Raw genomic sequence first — 19,380 nt, 5'->3', positions numbered from 1 at the left:
AAGCTGACAAAGTCATATTGCTTGTTGTTTGTTTGTTTGTAGCCTTTATTTAACCAGGTTAAAAAATCCCATTGAGATCAACGATCTCTTTTTCAAGGGAGACCTGCAGTACATTAGTTACACATAAAAACAACAGAAAACAAAAGGACATCACAACATAATTACAGGGGTATACATTAGCAACCTATTTACAGTGACAGGTATCCAATAACATTTCATCCAGCCGTGCTTTAAAATGTATATTATATATATATTGCTTATTAACATCTAAATGTAACTTTTGCATGGAAAAAACCCTCAACTTCACTGATGTGTAGCTGATCTAGTATTTAGTATTGTTTAATGGAATGTATATCAGTGTATTAAAGTCAATACTTCATTTATTTAAACCAATATCTTTCTTGATTCTTAGTACATGAACAAAATAGTCTTTGTACCTGTGCTGAAGTTCACTGCTGTGAGGAGTCCAGTTCTGTCTCTCACTCTCTGGTCCAGCCTGTCTGCATCACCTGGACACTTTAAACAAACAGATATATATGTAAAGTACCATGTGTACAAACAATATAACTTATTCTCTTCTGTTGAACATGTTGGATTGTGTATTGGCCGAGTCAGGGTCCTTTTAATTTTACTGTAACTTTGGAAGAACAAATGAAATGCAATGAATAAGCTTAATTTTAACTGAAGCGCAGATAACGTCTGGTCTAATATTTTTAACAAATGATCCCTAAAGCATTGACTAGGCTATTCATCGTCCTTAAATGCAGGCATTAAGTTACATGTTCACGTTCTACAGCCACAATTAGTCAGTTTCACAAGTGTAATGAAAATCAAATAAATAGTAAGCATTGGTATTACAATACTTACTATTTATTTGATACCAATTTGGTAATACAATTAATAAAAATAACAAGGTTTGGGTTCATTCTTCAGATATGACTGTGACGTTACCGTGTAAGCTCAATAATGAACTCCAGCTCAACCAACCATATTGTTATATCTAAGTAATCATCTTGAAATATGACATTAATAATTGTAATATACACACATCTTATTGTGTGTCACAAACGAGCTGAGGACCAAAATGCAACACACGGGAAACCAGGGATAGTCAGTAAACAGCTTTATTTAAGGCAATAAGCTGGTAGGAGACGAAAAGGCAGATAGTAGGCAAAGGGCTGGTCGGGGACAGGCGAGGGTTCCAGGAGAAGGCAAGACGGGAGTCGCAGGTACAGACCGGGTCAGGGAGCAGGCGAGGCAGAATAGTCCGGGTACAGGCAGGGTCAGGAAACAGGCGAGGCAGGCTGGTCAGGGACAGGCATGGTCGAAACCGGGAGAGCAATCTGGAGGGTAATGCGGGAAAGACTGGCATGCTGCAAAGTAGATCTGGCACTAAGGTGAAAGTGAAGTGGGCCTATATACTAATGGAGCTGATGGGTGTAACAGAGTGAGAGAGAGAGACAGGGTGTGGCTACCAGGTGACTAAGGAATGTTAATGCAGAAAATAGGTGAGTGAGAAAGCAGACTGTGACATTGTGAGGTTGATTTCACATACACTACGCTGCTCTTCAACACTACTTTGACGTTAGCTTGTCTACATACTCGAGCATAGCGAATTTAAATTTACCTTGGCGACAGTGGCGGTTCTAGACCAATTTGACTGGGGGGCCAGGCTGGGGCCAGTTATTTTCTGAGGGGGGCACAATAAATGCAGGACGAAAAAGACAAAGACAGTATGAAGTAATTGCGCATAAGAAAACAATGCAATACAGTTATTGGTATTTGTTTCATTACACATATTTATTTCAGATACTTTCGTGAGCTGCTTTTACTCCTCTTTTCTTTCTTTTTTTGCAGTGTATATATTTAGCACATTTTAACATTATGATATGCTTACCTTTAACCTTTGTGTGCTGTTCGGGTCTGTGGGACCCGCTTTCAGTGTTTACTAAAAGAAAATGTATGCAATTTAATTATTTTAACTTGCTTTATTTGGGGGGTGGACCTCACCTTCTCTAGGGGGGTCCGGGGGCATGCTCCTCCGGGAAGATTTGTTTTTAAATGTTGAAGTGAAATGCATCAATCTGGTGCACTTCACACAAAGTGAATTTATGGATACAGCTCTCAACACTCAGATGAAAGGGAGCTGTATACTTTTCAATAATCCAAACATCTTTAGAATATGATCACAACCAATAACAAATCATTTAAACTGGATTATTCTTATTTTATGTTAGTTAGCATTCTTCCTATTAATGTATGCATATATTGATTCTGACTTTTCTCAATCCAACTCACAGGTTTATCATTGCTTTGAGAAAAAATATTATTAATTTACCCCTTTTAGAAGGGAAGTTATTGTCATTTGTTCTGGGAATGTCATTTTCGAGCCTGAGACCTGAAAAACAGGCTTGGGGCTTAACAGGTTAAGTGAGAAGTAAAGAAAAGCTGTGCTATGAAAGTTAGCTTTTGCTACCTTTAGATCCATAACAATGCAAGCTAAGTAGCCTAATAGCAGGGACAGTTAGTGTTGGAGCAGAACACCTATTGTGGTGGCTGATAGCCACCCCCTCTGCTACGCGCCGTTCGTTGGATGAGGCTGAAATCTCTATTAAAATAAAGAAAGGAATTGAAAACACCGGAATCAAAGGTTATAACAATTATCTGAGTTTACTTCTGGTAGGAAACCAAACACATATGTGACCTGCTCTATCGAAATCAGTCGCATTGACCCGAAGACACATTTTGAGTTGTATACACTGTTGGAAAGAGGAGATTCCTAGCTTTCTAATGATATCAAGATTGTTTTTGTACTCCAAATATTAAGCAAAATATGTCACATTATATAATGACTGTCACCGAGTCATCATTTTGAGAAAAAGGCCTTCAAAGTTTCCTCTTCTCCGGAATCCATCGATCTGATTGATTATTAGCGGAGCAAATGATCAAAATAGTCCGGAGGGAAAATATTTCCGTTTGGATTACTGGTCTGGGGGAAACTCGCGAGTGTGTGAGTGTATGTGTGTGTGTGTGTTTGTGTATTTTTGCGTTTGTGTATATTGTGTTTGTTTCCCGGGGAAAACACTCACGAGAAACACCGGCTGTTTTTATGCTTGCTGTGACGTTAAATTACTCCGTTCTCTGCTCGTAATTATGCCGTTACAAGCTTCATAGTTGTATTTATCATCTAAATTTGCCGAAACAAGTTTAATATTCTGAAAGCCAAGACTTTGTTTAATTGAAATCAGATGAAAACAAACTGTAACGGACCCTGCCGTGTTATCTATGATTACTTATGCCTTACATTCATAATTTCAGCCGGAGGGAGGGGGAGCTGCGCTACGGAACAGCAGATTGCGATTGAGAGGTGCCTGTCATCTTCCCTTTACAAGCTTCACAAATGTATTTATCGTGTGATTTTGGAAATAAAAGTTTCATATTCTGAAAGCCAAGACTTTGTTTATTTAAAATCAAACAAAACACCCGAACCCCGAAAAAATAGTTTTTTCCGCAAATCCACGTTTATTTTTAAATGAGCCGTTGCGACATCCGACTGATTTCGATAGAGCGGGTCACATATACAAGTTATACAGAGTACTCCGGACTTCAGGTTTGTGATGCGATGCGGACACAGATGTCGGGACCAGCCACTCACCAAACCAAAAAGCTTTTTTACATACAAAACCAACAGTATTCATATCTATATTTTGGGGCGGAGAAGTGTTGACTTTTCCCTTCCCCTTTCATTCCAAAGCAAATGAGAGAGTCCGTGAGGAGGAGCTGTCTGAGCTGCTCACCTCCCCCAAGTGTTTTTACTGGCTGGATTCACTTCTGGTCGGGTTCAATAGTTCTGACCAGAACGTAAAATTCCAAAGTTTCACAAGGTCAAAAGTCAATCCTTATCTCTGCCTCGATCTTAACTCCATTCCTTTCCCATGGGAGTTTTTCACATAAACTATTCCCTCTCCGACATTTAAACCTTTGTCCAGATATTTAATGATGTCTTTAACGACCTTAAAAACAACATCTGGTGTAGAGGAGAGGAGATGTGTGTGTGTGAAACAAGATCCCTGGGTCAGTGAGTTGTAAGAGAGAATATCATTTCTATATATGTGATTACCCAAAACCGTTGTGATTACCTAAAACAGTTGTGATTACTTAAAACAGTTCAAACAATACATGTTCACTAAAATACAATTCAAAATAATACATGTTTACTTCAATACAGTGTAGAATCATATCTTTTTACTTCATTAACTACATAGCTAGCAGTGAGTGAGCGTTCAGACACCGGCGCACAAACTCAAACGGACTCGTGTGCCTGACTCTACTAACAGGCTTTCATGATTCTGTTTAGATATGCAAGTATAAGCCATGATAGCTTATTTTATTAACACGCTAATTTGATATGAAAATCAATGGAGGCTGAGTTAACTTTGTAGGAAAACCTACCGTCCATGCCCCTGAGCTGTGTTTTATTTGTTAACTTAAATTAACTTATTTTTCATTTCCTAAAACATTTATTTTCCTCTCATATTAACAGTGTGGATCATTGAGACAGCGTGGTGTCCAGAGGTCTTATCCCGTTTTCCCACTTCCTCTGAGGGGACAGCACGGAGGGGGGGCATGAAGAAAGACCTGCACCAGCTTCATCCACGCTGGGCGTTGCTGTTATCACTTGCTCAGTGTCATTTCATTTGACCAAATGTCTTTACATATACATTTAATAGATTTTATTATTATCCACCTTTTTGTTTGATGTCCTTTTATTTAAAACATTCTTTGAGACTTCATCTTCTGGTTAAAATTTCAATAAATGTAATTTGTATAATCACTCTTTTGTCTTTATTCTACATGAAAATGTTAGAGATTCCATTCAAATCTGTTGATTATTCATATCTTCCTCAGGCTAGGAATAGTATGTCGAGTTTTTAATGCTAAATGTATATCATTTTCTCACAGGATATAGAATGAGACAGCACAGTTTGTATCCATTGTGTATGAATGCTTCAGCTCTTCAGACCAACATAGTAAGATGTGAGCATGGTCCTAATTGTGTTGGTATGCAACCTAGGTCTAGTCTGTTTAATAAATATGGGCTCAGAACAGTCTCATAATACACACATGCACACAGAAGGATTCACACTTGTATTTCATGATCCGCAAAAGGATTCACACTTGTATTTCCGGATCCACACTTGTGTTTTTCAATGCACACACAAATGTGTTCCGTTTCATATACATGTAAATAAAATCCAAATACAGAAAAAAGTTTTACATATATATTTTTGATCCTCATTTGTTTTCTGTTTAAAACCGCTGCACCTGCAAGCACAAACCGCTTTCTGTGCATGGATCGCTGTGCATTCGTGTGTGGGTTTTTTGAGACTCCCCTGACAGAGCGTCCACACAGCAGCGTTAAAAAAATCTTGGAGGTGGGCGTATCTGAAGCTTGGGGATTTTTTGCGAGCAACGCGACCAACAACCAATCACATGAATCTCCCGCCCCCGACATACGAAGCAAAAAAGCCTGAAGTAAACTGGATATAAACTCCCCAAACAGGCGAAAACCTACCACTGTCTCTGCCACCTCCCTCCATGCCTGGCTCCTCCGGTTTATATCCCGGTAGGTAAATAGGGACTGGTCATAAAGCACCGGGTGATTCCCTACCGCTATAATTAATTTCTCATCCATTTTTTGGAATATGAGGAAATGACCTGCGGTATGTCTCTCCCAGCATACACGCGGTTTGATTGGCTAGCGCTTGAACTGTCAGATTTGCATAAACGGGATTTGATTGGCTGACGCTTCCACCTCAGCTTCAAAAGTTGAACATTGCTCAACTTTGAATCCTGAAAATCCTGAAAATCTCCGCTCTGCTGCCCACAATGCAGTTCGGCGAAAAGTGAGGCAAAGTGACGTCACCCCATTCAAACTGAATGGGCAGAAGCGTTCCAAGATTTTTTTAACGCTACTGTGTGGACGCTCCGTGACGGTGACCCGATTCGTACTTGTAATTTTTTCTATCTATAGCCAATCAGATGTCTCCTCAATTCTAAGCCAATCACATGAGCGCGCCCCCACGAGGGTAGATTTCTTGCGTTCATGACGTAGCGCTTCATGTACGCATTTTGCGCTGTCCGGAGCTGACAGGTCCATGGAGCTTGCCTGCAGGCGCTAATCTCAGGACAACTCCACTCTCAGTACATTGCCACTTTCCGAACAGGAAATGCACGCAAATACAAGCCTTTATATTATTAAGGTACAGTGCCACTTTCCGAACCATTAATGAATGCTTGTGTACACAAAAACGGCAGGCAAAACCGTTTTAAATGTGTGTTTCCTGTATGGCGAATACAGCTGCTTTATTTATGTCTGTATGAAGTTGTTGTGAGTGTGGAGGGAGCAGCTACAGGTTAGCTTAGCCTAATCGATCAGTGCACTACGAAGCCAGTGCTAGACAGTGAACTGTCAACGGGGGGGAGCCCCGCCGGTCATTATCGGCCGATATTCACTCTTAATAGTTTGATCGGTGCTCTCTATAAAGGCCGAACAGGAGAGCTGGATCTGATCGATATGGACATAAACGCGAGTGAAGTTTTAGGGAGCTGCATGAGAAACTGACGGGCTGTCAGGAGAGAGGGAGGGAGAGAGGAAAAGAGGGGATCCGTTACTCCCATGTTATTAGCCATATCCGGTCATAGTCCGGTAATTACCTGCTAACGGAAACTCTGCTACACAATTCTTCTTCTTCTTATTATTATTATTGAAACAAATTTGTCCGGTAAAATTAATTCTGTCCGCGGAAACCCTGCTCCGGACAGCGCAAAATGCGTATATGAAGTGTCATGAACGCAATAAATCATACCCTCGTGGGGACGCGCTCATGTGATTGGCTTAGAATTGAGGAGACATCTGATTGGCTATAGATAGAAAAAATTACAAGTACGAATCGGGTCACCGTCAGGGTAGTCTCAAAAAACCCACACACGAATGCACAGCGATCCATGCAAAGAAAGCATTTGTGTTTGCAGGTTCAGGGGATTTAAACAGAAAACAAAAATGTGAATAATACAAAAATACATATGTAAAACTTTTTTCTGTATTTGAATTTTATTTAAATAAAAACGGAACACATTTGTGTGTGCATTGAAAAACACAAGTGTGGATCCGGAAATACAAGTGTGAATCCTTTTGCGGATCATGAAATACAAGTGTGAATCCTTCTGTGTGCATGTGTGTATTATGAGACTGTTCTGAGCCCATAAATAAAGCCAATCTGCCACTTTTATATTGCAGAATTTGTTAAATTAAAGCAGTCTTTAATTGTTTGTCCTAAACATAGCAATATATGCTTTTGAAATGTAACATGTCTTTGAAAAAAATAACAGTATACAGTTTATATTGTGTATCACCTTTAGCTTGAAAATACATAGATGTGTTTTTTTAATCTGCTGCATGAGTTGCACTGTATGATCTGTGGTGTAGTGGGCTGTCACTCAAAAACTGAGTAGACAATGGGGACACACCCCTGAAAGGCCCGCCCACCTGGGACGTTTGTGTCTGAATTGAAAACAAAAAATGAGGGAGCACAAACGAGAACAAATGATTCTGAGAAAGTGTTGCTTTATCTTTATGAAACACAACTAATCCCATACAACTCACAGATGTAACCTTGCTTTGAGAAAAAAGATTATTAATTTACCCCTTTTAGAAGGGAAGTTATTGTCATTTGTTCTGGGAATGTCATTTTCGAGCCTGAGACCTGAAAAACAGGCTCAGGGTTTGACAGGTTAAACTGCGCGCGCGCCAACAGTATAGGGCGCTGGAGTGAAAGAGGACATTCCAATTCATACCTGTGGACTCCTCTGTCCTTGCGCTCTCAGTCCCGCTATCAGTATGAGAGTAGCAGGAATAAAACAACCAGTCCTCATATTTATGATCATTGGTCTTATCTTCTACGTGCGCCGCGTGTATGTAAAGAGTGGATATGATGAGGATACAGCGGGGTCCAAAAAAGAGGTTGAACACCCTCGGGTGATCAAGAGTCTATCTGACCTGGAGACAAGCGTCAGCCACCTCTGTGAGTCAAGGAAATTATTACTAAGTTCATGTTACTCACATTTTATGTTTTTATCGGGTTTAATCAGTCCGTTACAAATTAAGATGGGGAAAGTGTAAGGAAGTTATGTGTGATTGGAACTTAACTTATAGACATTATGTGCTTTTATTTTCATGTTTGCATGCTCATTTCATTCAAATATATCTGTGATTATATATTGATTAACATAAAAGGGCGCGAGAAAATTGCAACTTTTTTAAAAGGTCAAACCAAAATAGGAAACAAGAGTGAAATAGTGAAAGTGCTTGTCAGGGGTCAGCAATACATTTCAACCTACCTAAAATGTGCTGTTTTGCCCATATCTGAGCTTATTTTGTGTCACTATTGGGTGTCAAAAATGGCTTAAAATGTGCCAAATCTGGTTCAGGAAGTCAAAATAGTTACAGGTACATCTCAATACATTTGAATATCGTGGAAAAGTTGATTCACTTCAGTAATTCTATTAAAAAAAGTGAAACACATATATTATATAGATTCATTTCACACAAAGTGAATTATTTCAAGTGTTTATATGTTTTAATCTAGATGATTAAGTTTTACAGCTAATGAGAACCCAAAATTCAGTATCTCAGAAAATTAGAATTTTTAAAATAGTTAAATATTTTAGACTCACATTGTCACACACTCATCAGCTAATTAACTCAGAACACCTGCAAAGCTTTCCTGAGCCTTCAAATTATCTCTCATCTGGCTGATGACAGCGACAGCTGATGCATCTGGATCGACTGTCAGTCGCTGCAGAGAGTTTTGACGGAGTTAACTCAGCAGTGAGTTACCTGTTTCACACACACCTGTTACATGTTTCTCTGTACTGTGTCATGCTGGGAGGACCTGTTCTTCCGGCAGAATGCGTTTATATTATGAATTAAGTTCCTCTTGTCACGATCTGTCTGTGTTGTGTTTTGTCTTGTCTTTTTCTGTCTCTGGTTTCCTGTTTTTTGTTTTGAAATGTTTTCCTCCTTGTGTCTTGTCTGATCCTACTCCGTGTGTTTGCCTTCCCGTCGTTAGTTTCCCTGGTGTGTCTGATTGTGCCTCATTGTGTTCACCTGTTGCCCTTGTGTTTCTGCCTACCCTGTCCAGCTGTGTCTTGTCCTGTGATTACCCTTCTGTGTATTTAGTCTTGTCTTCCCCTGTGCTCCATGTCTGTTCGTCGTCATTTCATGTCCCTGCTACCTGTCGTCTATGCTTGTCCATGTCTCCTGCCTGTTCCCGTCTGTAAGTTTGTTCCTGTCTGTCGTGTTCCCCGGTTTTGTTTCTGTTTATTAGTTTCTTGTTTTTTCATGCCTTCAGCTTTTGATAATAAAGCCACTTTTTGTTAACAACCTTTTTGTATTTTTTAACTGCACTTGGGTCCTATTTCCCCAAACCTGACACCTCTGGCACAAATAAGTGCCATGGAATGCTCCTTAAGATGGCGCACAAAAAACAATTTCTGTTGAGAGCGAGGATCAAGGAGCGAGGAAATTACAAATAAGAGACTGGGCATGTACCCCGTGCATCAAAAGCCACCATGCACAGACGTATCCAGGACATGGGCTCCAAGTGTTGCATTCCTCATGTCAAGCCACTCCTGAACCAGAGACAACGCCAGAAGCGTCCTACCTGGGCTAAGGAGAAAATGAACTGGTCTGTTGCTCAGTGGTCCAAAGTCCTCTTTTCAGATGAAAGTACATTTTTGCATTTCATTTGGAAACAAAGGTCCCAGAGTCTGGAGGAAGAGTGGAGAGGCACATAATCAAAGATGCTTGAAGTCCAGTGTGAAGTTTCCACAGTCAGTGATGATTTGGGGAGCCATGTCATCTGCTGGTGTTGGTCCACTGTGTTTTATCAAGTCCAAAGTCAACGCAGCCGTCTACCAGGACATTTCAATGCACTTCATGCTGCCTTCTTCTGAAAAGCTTTAGGGAGATTCTGAATTCATTCTTGGCATCTGCCCACACTGCCAAAAGTACCCAAACCTGATTGAATAACCATGGAATTACTGTGTGTGCTTCATTGGCCAGCAAACTCGCCTGACCTGAACCCCATAGAGAATCTATGGAGGAAGATGAGAGGCATCAGACCCAACAACGCAGACTGAAGGCCGCTATTGAAGCAACCGTGGCTTCCATTACATTACATTACATTACATTTCATTTAGCTGACACTTTTATCCAAAGCGACTTACAATTACCAATTACAGGGACATTCTCCCTGGAGTAACTAAGGGCTAAGTGCCTTACTCAAGGGCACACTAGTGGTGGTGTTCCTGGTGGGATTTGAACTCAAATCCATCACACCTCAGCAGTGCCACAAGCTGATCGCCTGCAAATTACTGCATGGATGCAGTAATTTGTGCAAAAGGAGTCCCAACCAAGCACTCGGAGTAGAAACATGACCATACTTTTCAGAAAGCCGACATTTGTGCATTTAAAATCCTTTTTTTATTGGTCTTATGTAATATTCACATTTTCTGAGATACAGAATTTGGGTTTTCAAGCTGTTAGCATCAAGATTAAAACAAATTAACACTTGAAATAATTCACTTTGTGTGAAATGAATCTATATATTATACGAGTTTAACTTTTTAAATAGAATTACTGAAGTTAATCAACTCTTCCACGATATTCTTATTCATTGAGATGGACCTGTATTATCATGGTTCATAGAACAAAGTATTCTCATTTTGCATTTTGCTTGTTTTGTCAAGACAACCTACTCAAAGCTTTTGAGCAGAAGCAGGACACCATGCAGAAATTGCTCGAAGAGGACGTAGAGCGAAGGAGAAAAGCTGCAGAGGTCGTACAGCCACCAGTCCAAAAACTCCCAGAGCAGAAAGAGGAACCTAAATCAAAGATCGAGGAAAAACAGGAGGCCCCTGTAAAGAAAAAGTCAAATAAACTCTTCCCTGACTCCCCCCTGTTCAAGGAGTGGGGTGGGAATCTGTCTGAGGATGAGCAAAGAGAGGCACAGAGTTTGTTTGATAAGTACGGCTACAACGTGTTTCTGAGTGATCGCCTTCCTCTAGATCGTGCTATTGCAGATACCAGGGATAAAAGGTACGCATTGTTATCTCCTATGAGGCCATCACTACTGTGTCACTTTGTACACAAAGAAGAGTTTGCTGATAATCCTTCACCTTTTTGTTACCATGAGATCTGTTTGGATTAAACATTTACACAGCTTGTTAAAAAGACAATACCTTCTGTTTCTGAATAGGTGTCTTGAAAAGACTTACCCAAAGGATCTGCCAAGCATCGGGGTGGTGTTGATCTACCTGAATGAGGGCCTTTCGATCCTCAAAAGAGCCCTGCGCAGCATCATCGACCGCACCCCTAAAAACCTGCTGAAGGAGATTATTTTGGTGGATGATAATAGCTCGAATGGTGTGTATGTTTCAAGTGAATCAGATTACGCTACTGCTAAATCCTGTTTCTTTGTGCAGATGCCCATGCTGCTGGAACATGTCTTTTAGTTTTTAAATATATTGCTGCTTTTAGACTGGAATCCTGATTTTTTTAATCAGTTTTTTTATATGAATATACTTTTCTCCGAGGTCTTGTAAATCTCCCAGAAGGCATTTTGTCAAATGATCCTCCAGCTTTGAAGCAGTAGTTTCATACTTTAGGAAATACACCTCTTGGCAAGAGTAAGTTCAGAAGATGAATGCTACTGTCATATCTGTAACGTAAAATATTAAATTAGGATGGCAACTGGTTATTTTAGCTTTGAAGAAACACTAGCATGTAAACTCAATATAATTCATAATTTTAAACACATGTTGTTGATCATAAGTAGGGTGACCAGGTCATGTAAATGTAATGTTGACACATGAACTGTCAACGGGGGGGGGGGGGGGGGGGTTGGGGTTGGGTACACTGTGGACCTCTGTCGCCTGTCAGCGCAACTTACATAATGCAGTTTAAAACATATAATAATGGGCGGTGCCGGCCGTCAGCGAACCGAGCCGGCCTTTCTCCGCAGAAAAGCGTTTTGGCCAATCAAAATGAAATATGCGGGACATCGTCTCAATTTGCGGGACGCACCAAAAGTCGTGAAAATGCTGTGCAGTCCCGCGCAAAGCGGGACATCTGGTCACCCTAATCATAAGCTGGATACGACAAAAACGAGAATTCGTGTTGCTACAGCTCCAGCACTTAACCACCAATAAAACCACACATTTTAACATTTGTAAGTGTAAACAAATATATTAGTCTGCTTTAGAGTTCCTGCAATGTGTACTTTGTGACCTTTGGACAACTTACATAATGCAGTTTAAAACATATAATAATGGGCGGTGCCGGCCGTCAGCGAACCGAGCCGGCCTTTCTCCGCAGAAAAGCGTTTTGGCCAATCAAAATGAAATATGCGGGACATCGTCTCAATTTGCGGGACGCACCAAAAGTCGTGAAAATGCTGTGCAGTCCCGCGCAAAGCGGGACATCTGGTCACCCTAATCATAAGCTGGATACGACAAAAACGAGAATTCGTGTTGCTACAGCTCCAGCACTTAACCACCAATAAAACCACACATTTTAACATTTGTAAGTGTAAACAAATATATTAGTCTGCTTTAGAGTTCCTGCAATGTGTACTTTGTGACCTTTGGACAAGGCCATGCTCTGCAAACGTATTTTACAGTCTTGATGCTAAGCTATCCAGGTGTTCGCTGTAAAACAATATTTCCAAGATGGACACAATAGTGGCATCAATCTTCTAATCAAACTCTGCAAGATAACATAAGCTAACATAACTGAATTGACACCAGTTAAGTCAACAGACTAGAGTTTTGTAAAAAAGGGTGGAGAATGTACTTTAAATGTTAGTGCTGTGCAGTGGCGGCTCCAGAGTATTTTTGTTGGGTAATCTATGGTAGGGCTAACGGTACGGCCACACAGCGGCGTGCGTTGAAGCTTGCTGACGGGCGTGTCTGAAGCTCGACCAACAACCAATCACATGAATCTCCCGCCCCGGACACACAAGCACGCGGTTTGATTGGCTAGAGCTTGTACTGGCATATGATGTGATTGGCTGACGCTACCGTCAAAGCTTCAAAAGTTGAACATTGCTCTACTTTTGAAGCGAGCAACCCGAGCAAAGCGAAGCGACGGAACCACAATGCAGTTCGCAAAGCGTGACGTCACCCCATTCAAAGTGAATGGGCAGAAGCGTTGAAGCTTCAACACACGCCGCCGTGTGGACGGGCCGTAACCCATACAGTGGTGGGGCACAAGTCAGTATTTGCAATGTAATTACATACACGCTATATCGCCCCCCTTGACAGTGAAACGCAATGCGTGAGGTTTAGATTATTTCCCTGTCTCAATCAAAATGGAACTGTATGAAATAAAAAGGCACATTTGTCTTGTAGTAAATAAAAAGGGCGACCTGGAGCCAATCCTGCAATTTCCCCACAGGTGAAAGAGTTGACATGCTGAAAACCTAACCTCTGCAGGGGGGTCTGGGGGGATAGTCCCCCAGGAGATTTTTTTGAAATACTAACATAAAATACACATTCTGGTACTCTCTTGAGAAGAAAAAAAATGAATCTATTACTACACGACATTTAAAAAAATGAATGCCATTGTTACTTTGTTCTGAAAGCTGAACCTGCTGCTCCTCACAAAGAGGAGAGAGGAGAGAGGAGAGAGGAGAGAGGAGAGAGGAGAGAGGAGAGAGGAGAGAGTCTGTGTGAATTACTTTACTTTGTTTGGAAAGCTGAACCTGCTGCTCCACAGAGAGAGAAGAGGAAAGAGGCTGTGTGAATTACTTTACATTGTGGATAAGGGTGGATAGCCCCCATTGTTCTGTGTGTCAAAATGAAAGACAGCCCACACACCTATCAATCATCAAACCGTGGGGTCTTATTTCATTACGTGTTGATGTATCCATGGATGTATAAAGAGTAGTTCTACCGCAAAATTATTCTCCGTCGGGACTTCCTGCAACAACACCACGCCGTTATCGTGATTCTGATTGGCCAGAAGACATTAGCAAAGATGTTTTATTAAGAAGACATCACTACGTGACAAAAGTTTTCAAAACTGTTTCTAGTCTTCGGCATTTCAAGTGGCTACTGACATCAATCTTACTAGCTGCTGTCTGTGCAATTTACTCGGCGCGAGTTGGCGGACTTTTTTTTGCTTACTTTAACATAATCTTTCATGGTGGGGCTAAGGTGGGGCTAAGCCATTTCTTGGTATGGCTGTAGCCTACCCCAGCCATACCCTGGAGCCGCCACTGGTGCTGTGGCACTGGATTGCAATTTACTAATACGACTCACATTTGTCCATCATAGAATGAATAAAACATCATACGCTTTTCAGTATAATTTGAGTAGATCATCAATAACTAGTGGTTAATCCCCCTTGCTTTGGAAAAACCAAATCTGTCACGCGCCTGTTCTTCCCTAATGTCATAACATATTCCCACTTTATCCTCTCAATTCAAGAGGACCTGAAGGGTGACTTTGACGTGTATGTGAAGTCGCTTGAGCAGCAGAACCCAGGCCTCCGCTTTACAAGAGTGAGGCACAATGAGCAGCGAGGCCTTTCATACGCCAGGGCTTCTGGGTGGAGGGCTGCTACTGCTGACGTGGTGGCCATCCTGGACGCACACATTGAAGTCCATGAAATGTGGTAAGAGTGTGGCAAAAATAAATCCTTTTCAATGTTAGTTTATTTATAACATTAACAGTAAGTATGTTATGTTTGTAGAGAAAAATATTTTTACTCCTGAAAGGTGATAATGGTTCTGGATGTCGTTTGGTAGAAACATTTGTAAAACTTTTAAACTACTCTCAACAATGTGCTCGGACGCACTACAAAGTTTATATTGGCTGCCGATGTCTTTTATACATAAATACTGTATGTGTCCCCGGTGTGTAAGGGAACTCACAAAGTGTAAGAAAACAAAACCTTCTCTCTTTTCCTCCGTACCCAAATCTCTAAAAACGGGGGTACAATGGAGCTGCCGTTATGACGTAATATCGGAAATGTGGGCTGGCTTTAAACCCACGGCCCTATCAGAAACGTCGCTATCAGAAACAATGCGTAACGTGTTTTCGCTAAAACTCAGAGCTAACGCTGTACTGGAGAGAGTATGGGTAAAGAAGCAGTAAATAAAAAAAGGAACTCACCCTTAAGAGAGAAAGCATTTGAGCTCCATACTGTTTCAGAAATAATCCTCTATGTGGTTTTTGGCATTTAATCACGGCAGCATTTAGCTGAGTATCTGGGTAGAATTCTGCATAAGCTCCCCCTCCTTTTTTTCAATTTTTTTGTGATTCCCAGAATCAGCACTTCTCTAACAGGGCTGAAATAGAGGGGTACGAGGCATGGCTAGAATGGGTGATCTGTTTGTTATTTTGAGCAAAACATTTCATATACATGTTTTTATATATGAGACCTATAATATATGCTCGACAAATGATCAAAGTGAAGAGTGAACCTGCTCTCCTCCCTTCCTTTCACTCATGTAGGGCTGAACCTCTGCTGACGCAGATCAAGGGGGATCGGACCGTGGTGACGTCCCCTGTGTTTGACAAAGTAAACTATGATGACCTTACAGTTACTCCATACGAACCGGCCGCACATGCCTTCGACTGGGCTTTATGGTGCATGTATGAGAGTTTCTCCGACGATTATTACAAACTCATGGACGGCTCACTGCCTGGAAAGTAAGTAAAAGTGTATCCAGTCTAGTTTTACATGTCTCAAACAAATATAACATGGATGAGGCTTTCTTGATGATTTGAAATGAAACTGATGTATTCCACTGTAGAATGTTTTAAATGATACACGACTCACAGTTTACTCCTTTTATTTCAGGAGTCCATCTGTCATGGGAATCCTAGTGGCTGACAGGAAGTATCTAGGAGAAATTGGAGTTCTCGATGAGGGAATGAAAGTGTACGGTGGTGAAAATGTGGAGCTGGGAATTCGAGTGAGTAAGCGTCACCTATCCAACATCAAATCTGATGCAGTCTCAGGCTTTAAGCACCATTACCCCTGTCACTTTGTTTTAATGATTGTGAGGTGAACAGCTATGTTACAGAGGATAGAGATGTGGACAGTGGCTATTTCTTTATTGTTAACTTCCTGGAGTCTTTGCTGGTTGTCTGGCAACTTTGCCAGGAAGAGATGGTGTCCTGCAAACTGTGTGCTTTGCGCCTGCACTAATATTATTGATGACAGAACAATTATTCTATTTGATAAATTAGTATAAAGGATACCGTGTTTTGTTTTTTGCTCGTATAGGTGTGGACATGTGGAGGCAGTATTGAAGTTGTTCCATGCTCCAGGATCGCCCACATTGAGAGGGCCCACAAGCCCTACATGCCTGATCTGTCTGTAGCCATGAGGAGAAACGCCATGAGGGTAGCAGAAGTCTGGATGGATGAATACAAACACAATGTCAACTTGTTCTGGAACTTGCCATTTGAGGTACTTCATTTGTGGGCAAACTAAATTTGGCACTTTTGTGGACACTTAGAACTAAAAGTAAATAGTGAAAAAGTGGCTGTTTTCATTGTGAAATGGCCCCCAAATTAAAACGCATCTCACCATTGTGTGTAAACGAGTTGAAAAAAGCATAATGCTGCCGTCCCAAAGAAGTGTGCAGTCATGTGTATGTGTGAAAGAGGGCAGGAGACAGCTATTGTAACAATTATTTTGACCTTTACTTATGGAAACTTCTGAAGCAACTTTGATGGCAAACACTGATGGTTTATTTGGAGCTTCGGCCGGAGAATTCACAAGACAAAGTCAAAGGTCAAAGTCAGCTTTATTGTCAAGAATTCTACATGTTGTACATCCAGAAATCTCGAAATATCGTTTCCCGCAGTCCTACAGTGTGACATATATACATCAAACAAAAAACAAAAAGGGCCTAGATAAACATGGTATACATTAAACAAAACAAAGGGCCTAGATAACCGGGGTATACAGATTAAAATGTTAATAATATATTTAAGTGTTCAAAGTACAGTTTCAGTGCAGTAGCAGCGGAGATGGGCCGAAAAGTGGTGTGTGTGTGTGTGTGTGTGTGTGTGTGTGTGTGTGTACTTGTTTTCATGACAAATAAGGACAATTTTATGATAACACACCTTCACTATCAGGACACTTGGAAAAATGAGGACATTTTTGGCGTCCTCATTTTTCTGAACTCACTACAGTGTTTTAAACTCCCCCAAATACCCCTACACCAAATATCTTCAACGTCCTAAAATATCACAATTTCATGACATGAAGTGTGTGAGTGTGTTTATGGATTTTGCTCATCTATGAATACGCCAACTAGTGGTCACTTCTGGAACTTAACACACTTTTCACACACTTTAGTCACGTGACTAAAAAGGTCCTCATAAATCTCATATTTTTCAGGTTCAAACACACTCCAATGTTTTAAGCTGGTTTTAGTATTACTGCAATATATATGTATTTCCATGGACTCAGAGACAACTAAAATCATCAACAATTAATTACTGCTGATTTTAGTCACCTGCCTTATAATCTAGAGAACGAGTTATTCCATCATTACTTTTATTTACATCGAATAGCCAGATAAGCTAATGTTAGCTTATTAGCTTAACGTCGCTAACCGCATGCAAAGGACCCCTGCCACATGGAAGATTCTCTCGACAGAACTGGAAGGATTGCACACTAAATTGAGGTAATTCATTACTTTTTCTAAGATGTTGTTACTGACGAGTAACAAGATATTATTTTAAAATGTGAATTGTAACAGTGGTTTCCAATTTAACACCAAATTGATAGATATTCAGTAGACCTAGTAAGTAATGTTATTTGTGGAGCTTACCGTGTTTTAGTAATTTTATAACAGTATTTACCTTTGAAGACGCTTTGTCTGTGCTCTTGTAACATTATTTGTTGAGGTGTTAAAGTAACTTGAAGTTACACAATTCTAATTGCAGTTGCCCAGGGTTTGCACTGAACAGTTAGCTTATCAAGCTAATGGGATCCTGCATTAGTGAGAACATGAGTTATTAAGTTATGATTAAAGAATAAATAATACCATTTTATAAAACATAATTGATACAAATAAATTAGAAATGTATTTTCTATTTGTTCTTGTTGACTTTTTGTCATTCTTCCATGTAGATGTTTGCTAATTAAATGGCGAGTGTAGAGTGTGTGTGTTACATCGTCCTCATATTGTTGGGTAGCAGATATTGTACAGTTCAAACTATTTCTATAGAGTCTTGAGTTACAAGCCCAGATCCTCATGTGAATTGTTTTTACTAAAATGTGTGTCCCCTACATGAAAAGTCAATGGATTTCTGACACGTTATTGTCACATGATTTATCTCAGTCCAAAACACTCACAAATAATGACTATCATCCAATATTGTTTTAACTACATCATAACTAACTTCTAATGCATTCATAACCATACAATCCTGTTGTAATGTTATTGTATGGCCCCAAAACACATTACACAACATATTGCACACGTTCAGGTTCAAGTGTTAGTGTACATATTCTTTGTGAAAGGTCAAGTTCCTGTGGGGGGAGGGGGGCCAGAGGGATGGGAGACCAGGTGCATGTTGCGCAAAAAATATTGCTACAGTGGATGAAGGGGGTGGGGGTGGGGTGTCTAAAGTCAAAGATGAATCTTGATTGGGCCAAATTTGACCCCGAGTCACCCACAACAATTCTGCTCGGTCTAACCAGACCCGAACACCAAATTATACACTTATTTTTTAGAGACCTTCAGACTTGGCTAAAATTGTCAAAATCAGTTTTGTAGTGTTTATATAGCTGTTGTGGAGGATATCATGATGCCTTGTTCCGATAAAAAAACTAGATCGTAGTTATTATATAATTTGAATTTGAAACGGGTCACGGGAGACCCGAACACAACATAAGGGTTAATTAAACATTTACTGTAGACTATTTCTATTTAAGGTAAATTCATATCTCAATCAAGTCCAATGCCTACATAAAATGCCTTTTTACCTAATTAAAATTAATATATTGTTTAATAAATGTAGAATCTCAATATAACTGTTACTTGTTTCTAAATATCATAGTAGAAAGATATAGCCCTACCATTTGATAGCAGTAACTACCTCTTAAAACATGAAAATGATCTTTATTGTCCCTAAATTCTGTGTGTTTTCTCCTTTTGCCAATGTGTTTTCCAATTGAACCTAATGTGTATCAGTTTACATGATCTAATTAATAGGGAAGTAGATCCATACTTATTACTATGGGGGTTTCAGGTTTTTTTAACAACAACAGCACACCTCAGAAGT

At 40.3% G+C, this 19,380-nt stretch overlaps 1 protein-coding gene across 2 annotated transcripts in view; it reads left to right on the top strand.

The window, feature by feature from the left end:
• Nucleotides 1-7,845: 7,845 nt before the first annotated feature.
• Nucleotides 7,846-19,380, top strand: part of LOC117491658 (probable polypeptide N-acetylgalactosaminyltransferase 8) — a 28,170-nt gene continuing 16,635 nt past the window's right edge. The window contains exons 1-8 of one of the 2 annotated variants that reach the window (XM_034141743.1): nt 8,069-8,084; nt 8,825-8,890; nt 10,813-11,161; nt 11,322-11,488; nt 14,554-14,740; nt 15,583-15,780; nt 15,932-16,046; nt 16,361-16,546. In XM_034141743.1, the coding sequence (XP_033997634.1) occupies nt 10,851-11,161; nt 11,322-11,488; nt 14,554-14,740; nt 15,583-15,780; nt 15,932-16,046; nt 16,361-16,546 (1,164 nt within the window). In that variant the 5' untranslated portion in view covers nt 8,069-8,084; nt 8,825-8,890; nt 10,813-10,850. Of the gene's footprint in view, nt 8,085-8,824; nt 8,891-10,812; nt 11,162-11,321; nt 11,489-14,553; nt 14,741-15,582; nt 15,781-15,931; nt 16,047-16,360; nt 16,547-19,380 lie in introns of both variants that reach the window. The other variant, XM_034141741.1, reaches the window with a different exon arrangement.

The sequence above is a fragment of the Trematomus bernacchii genome, unplaced genomic scaffold (assembly GCF_902827165.1).
Source record: "Trematomus bernacchii unplaced genomic scaffold, fTreBer1.1, whole genome shotgun sequence".
NCBI classification, from domain to species: domain Eukaryota; kingdom Metazoa; phylum Chordata; class Actinopteri; order Perciformes; family Nototheniidae; genus Trematomus; species Trematomus bernacchii.
Note: the sequence above shows the minus strand (reverse complement) of the source record. Positions and strands in the feature narration are given on the sequence as shown.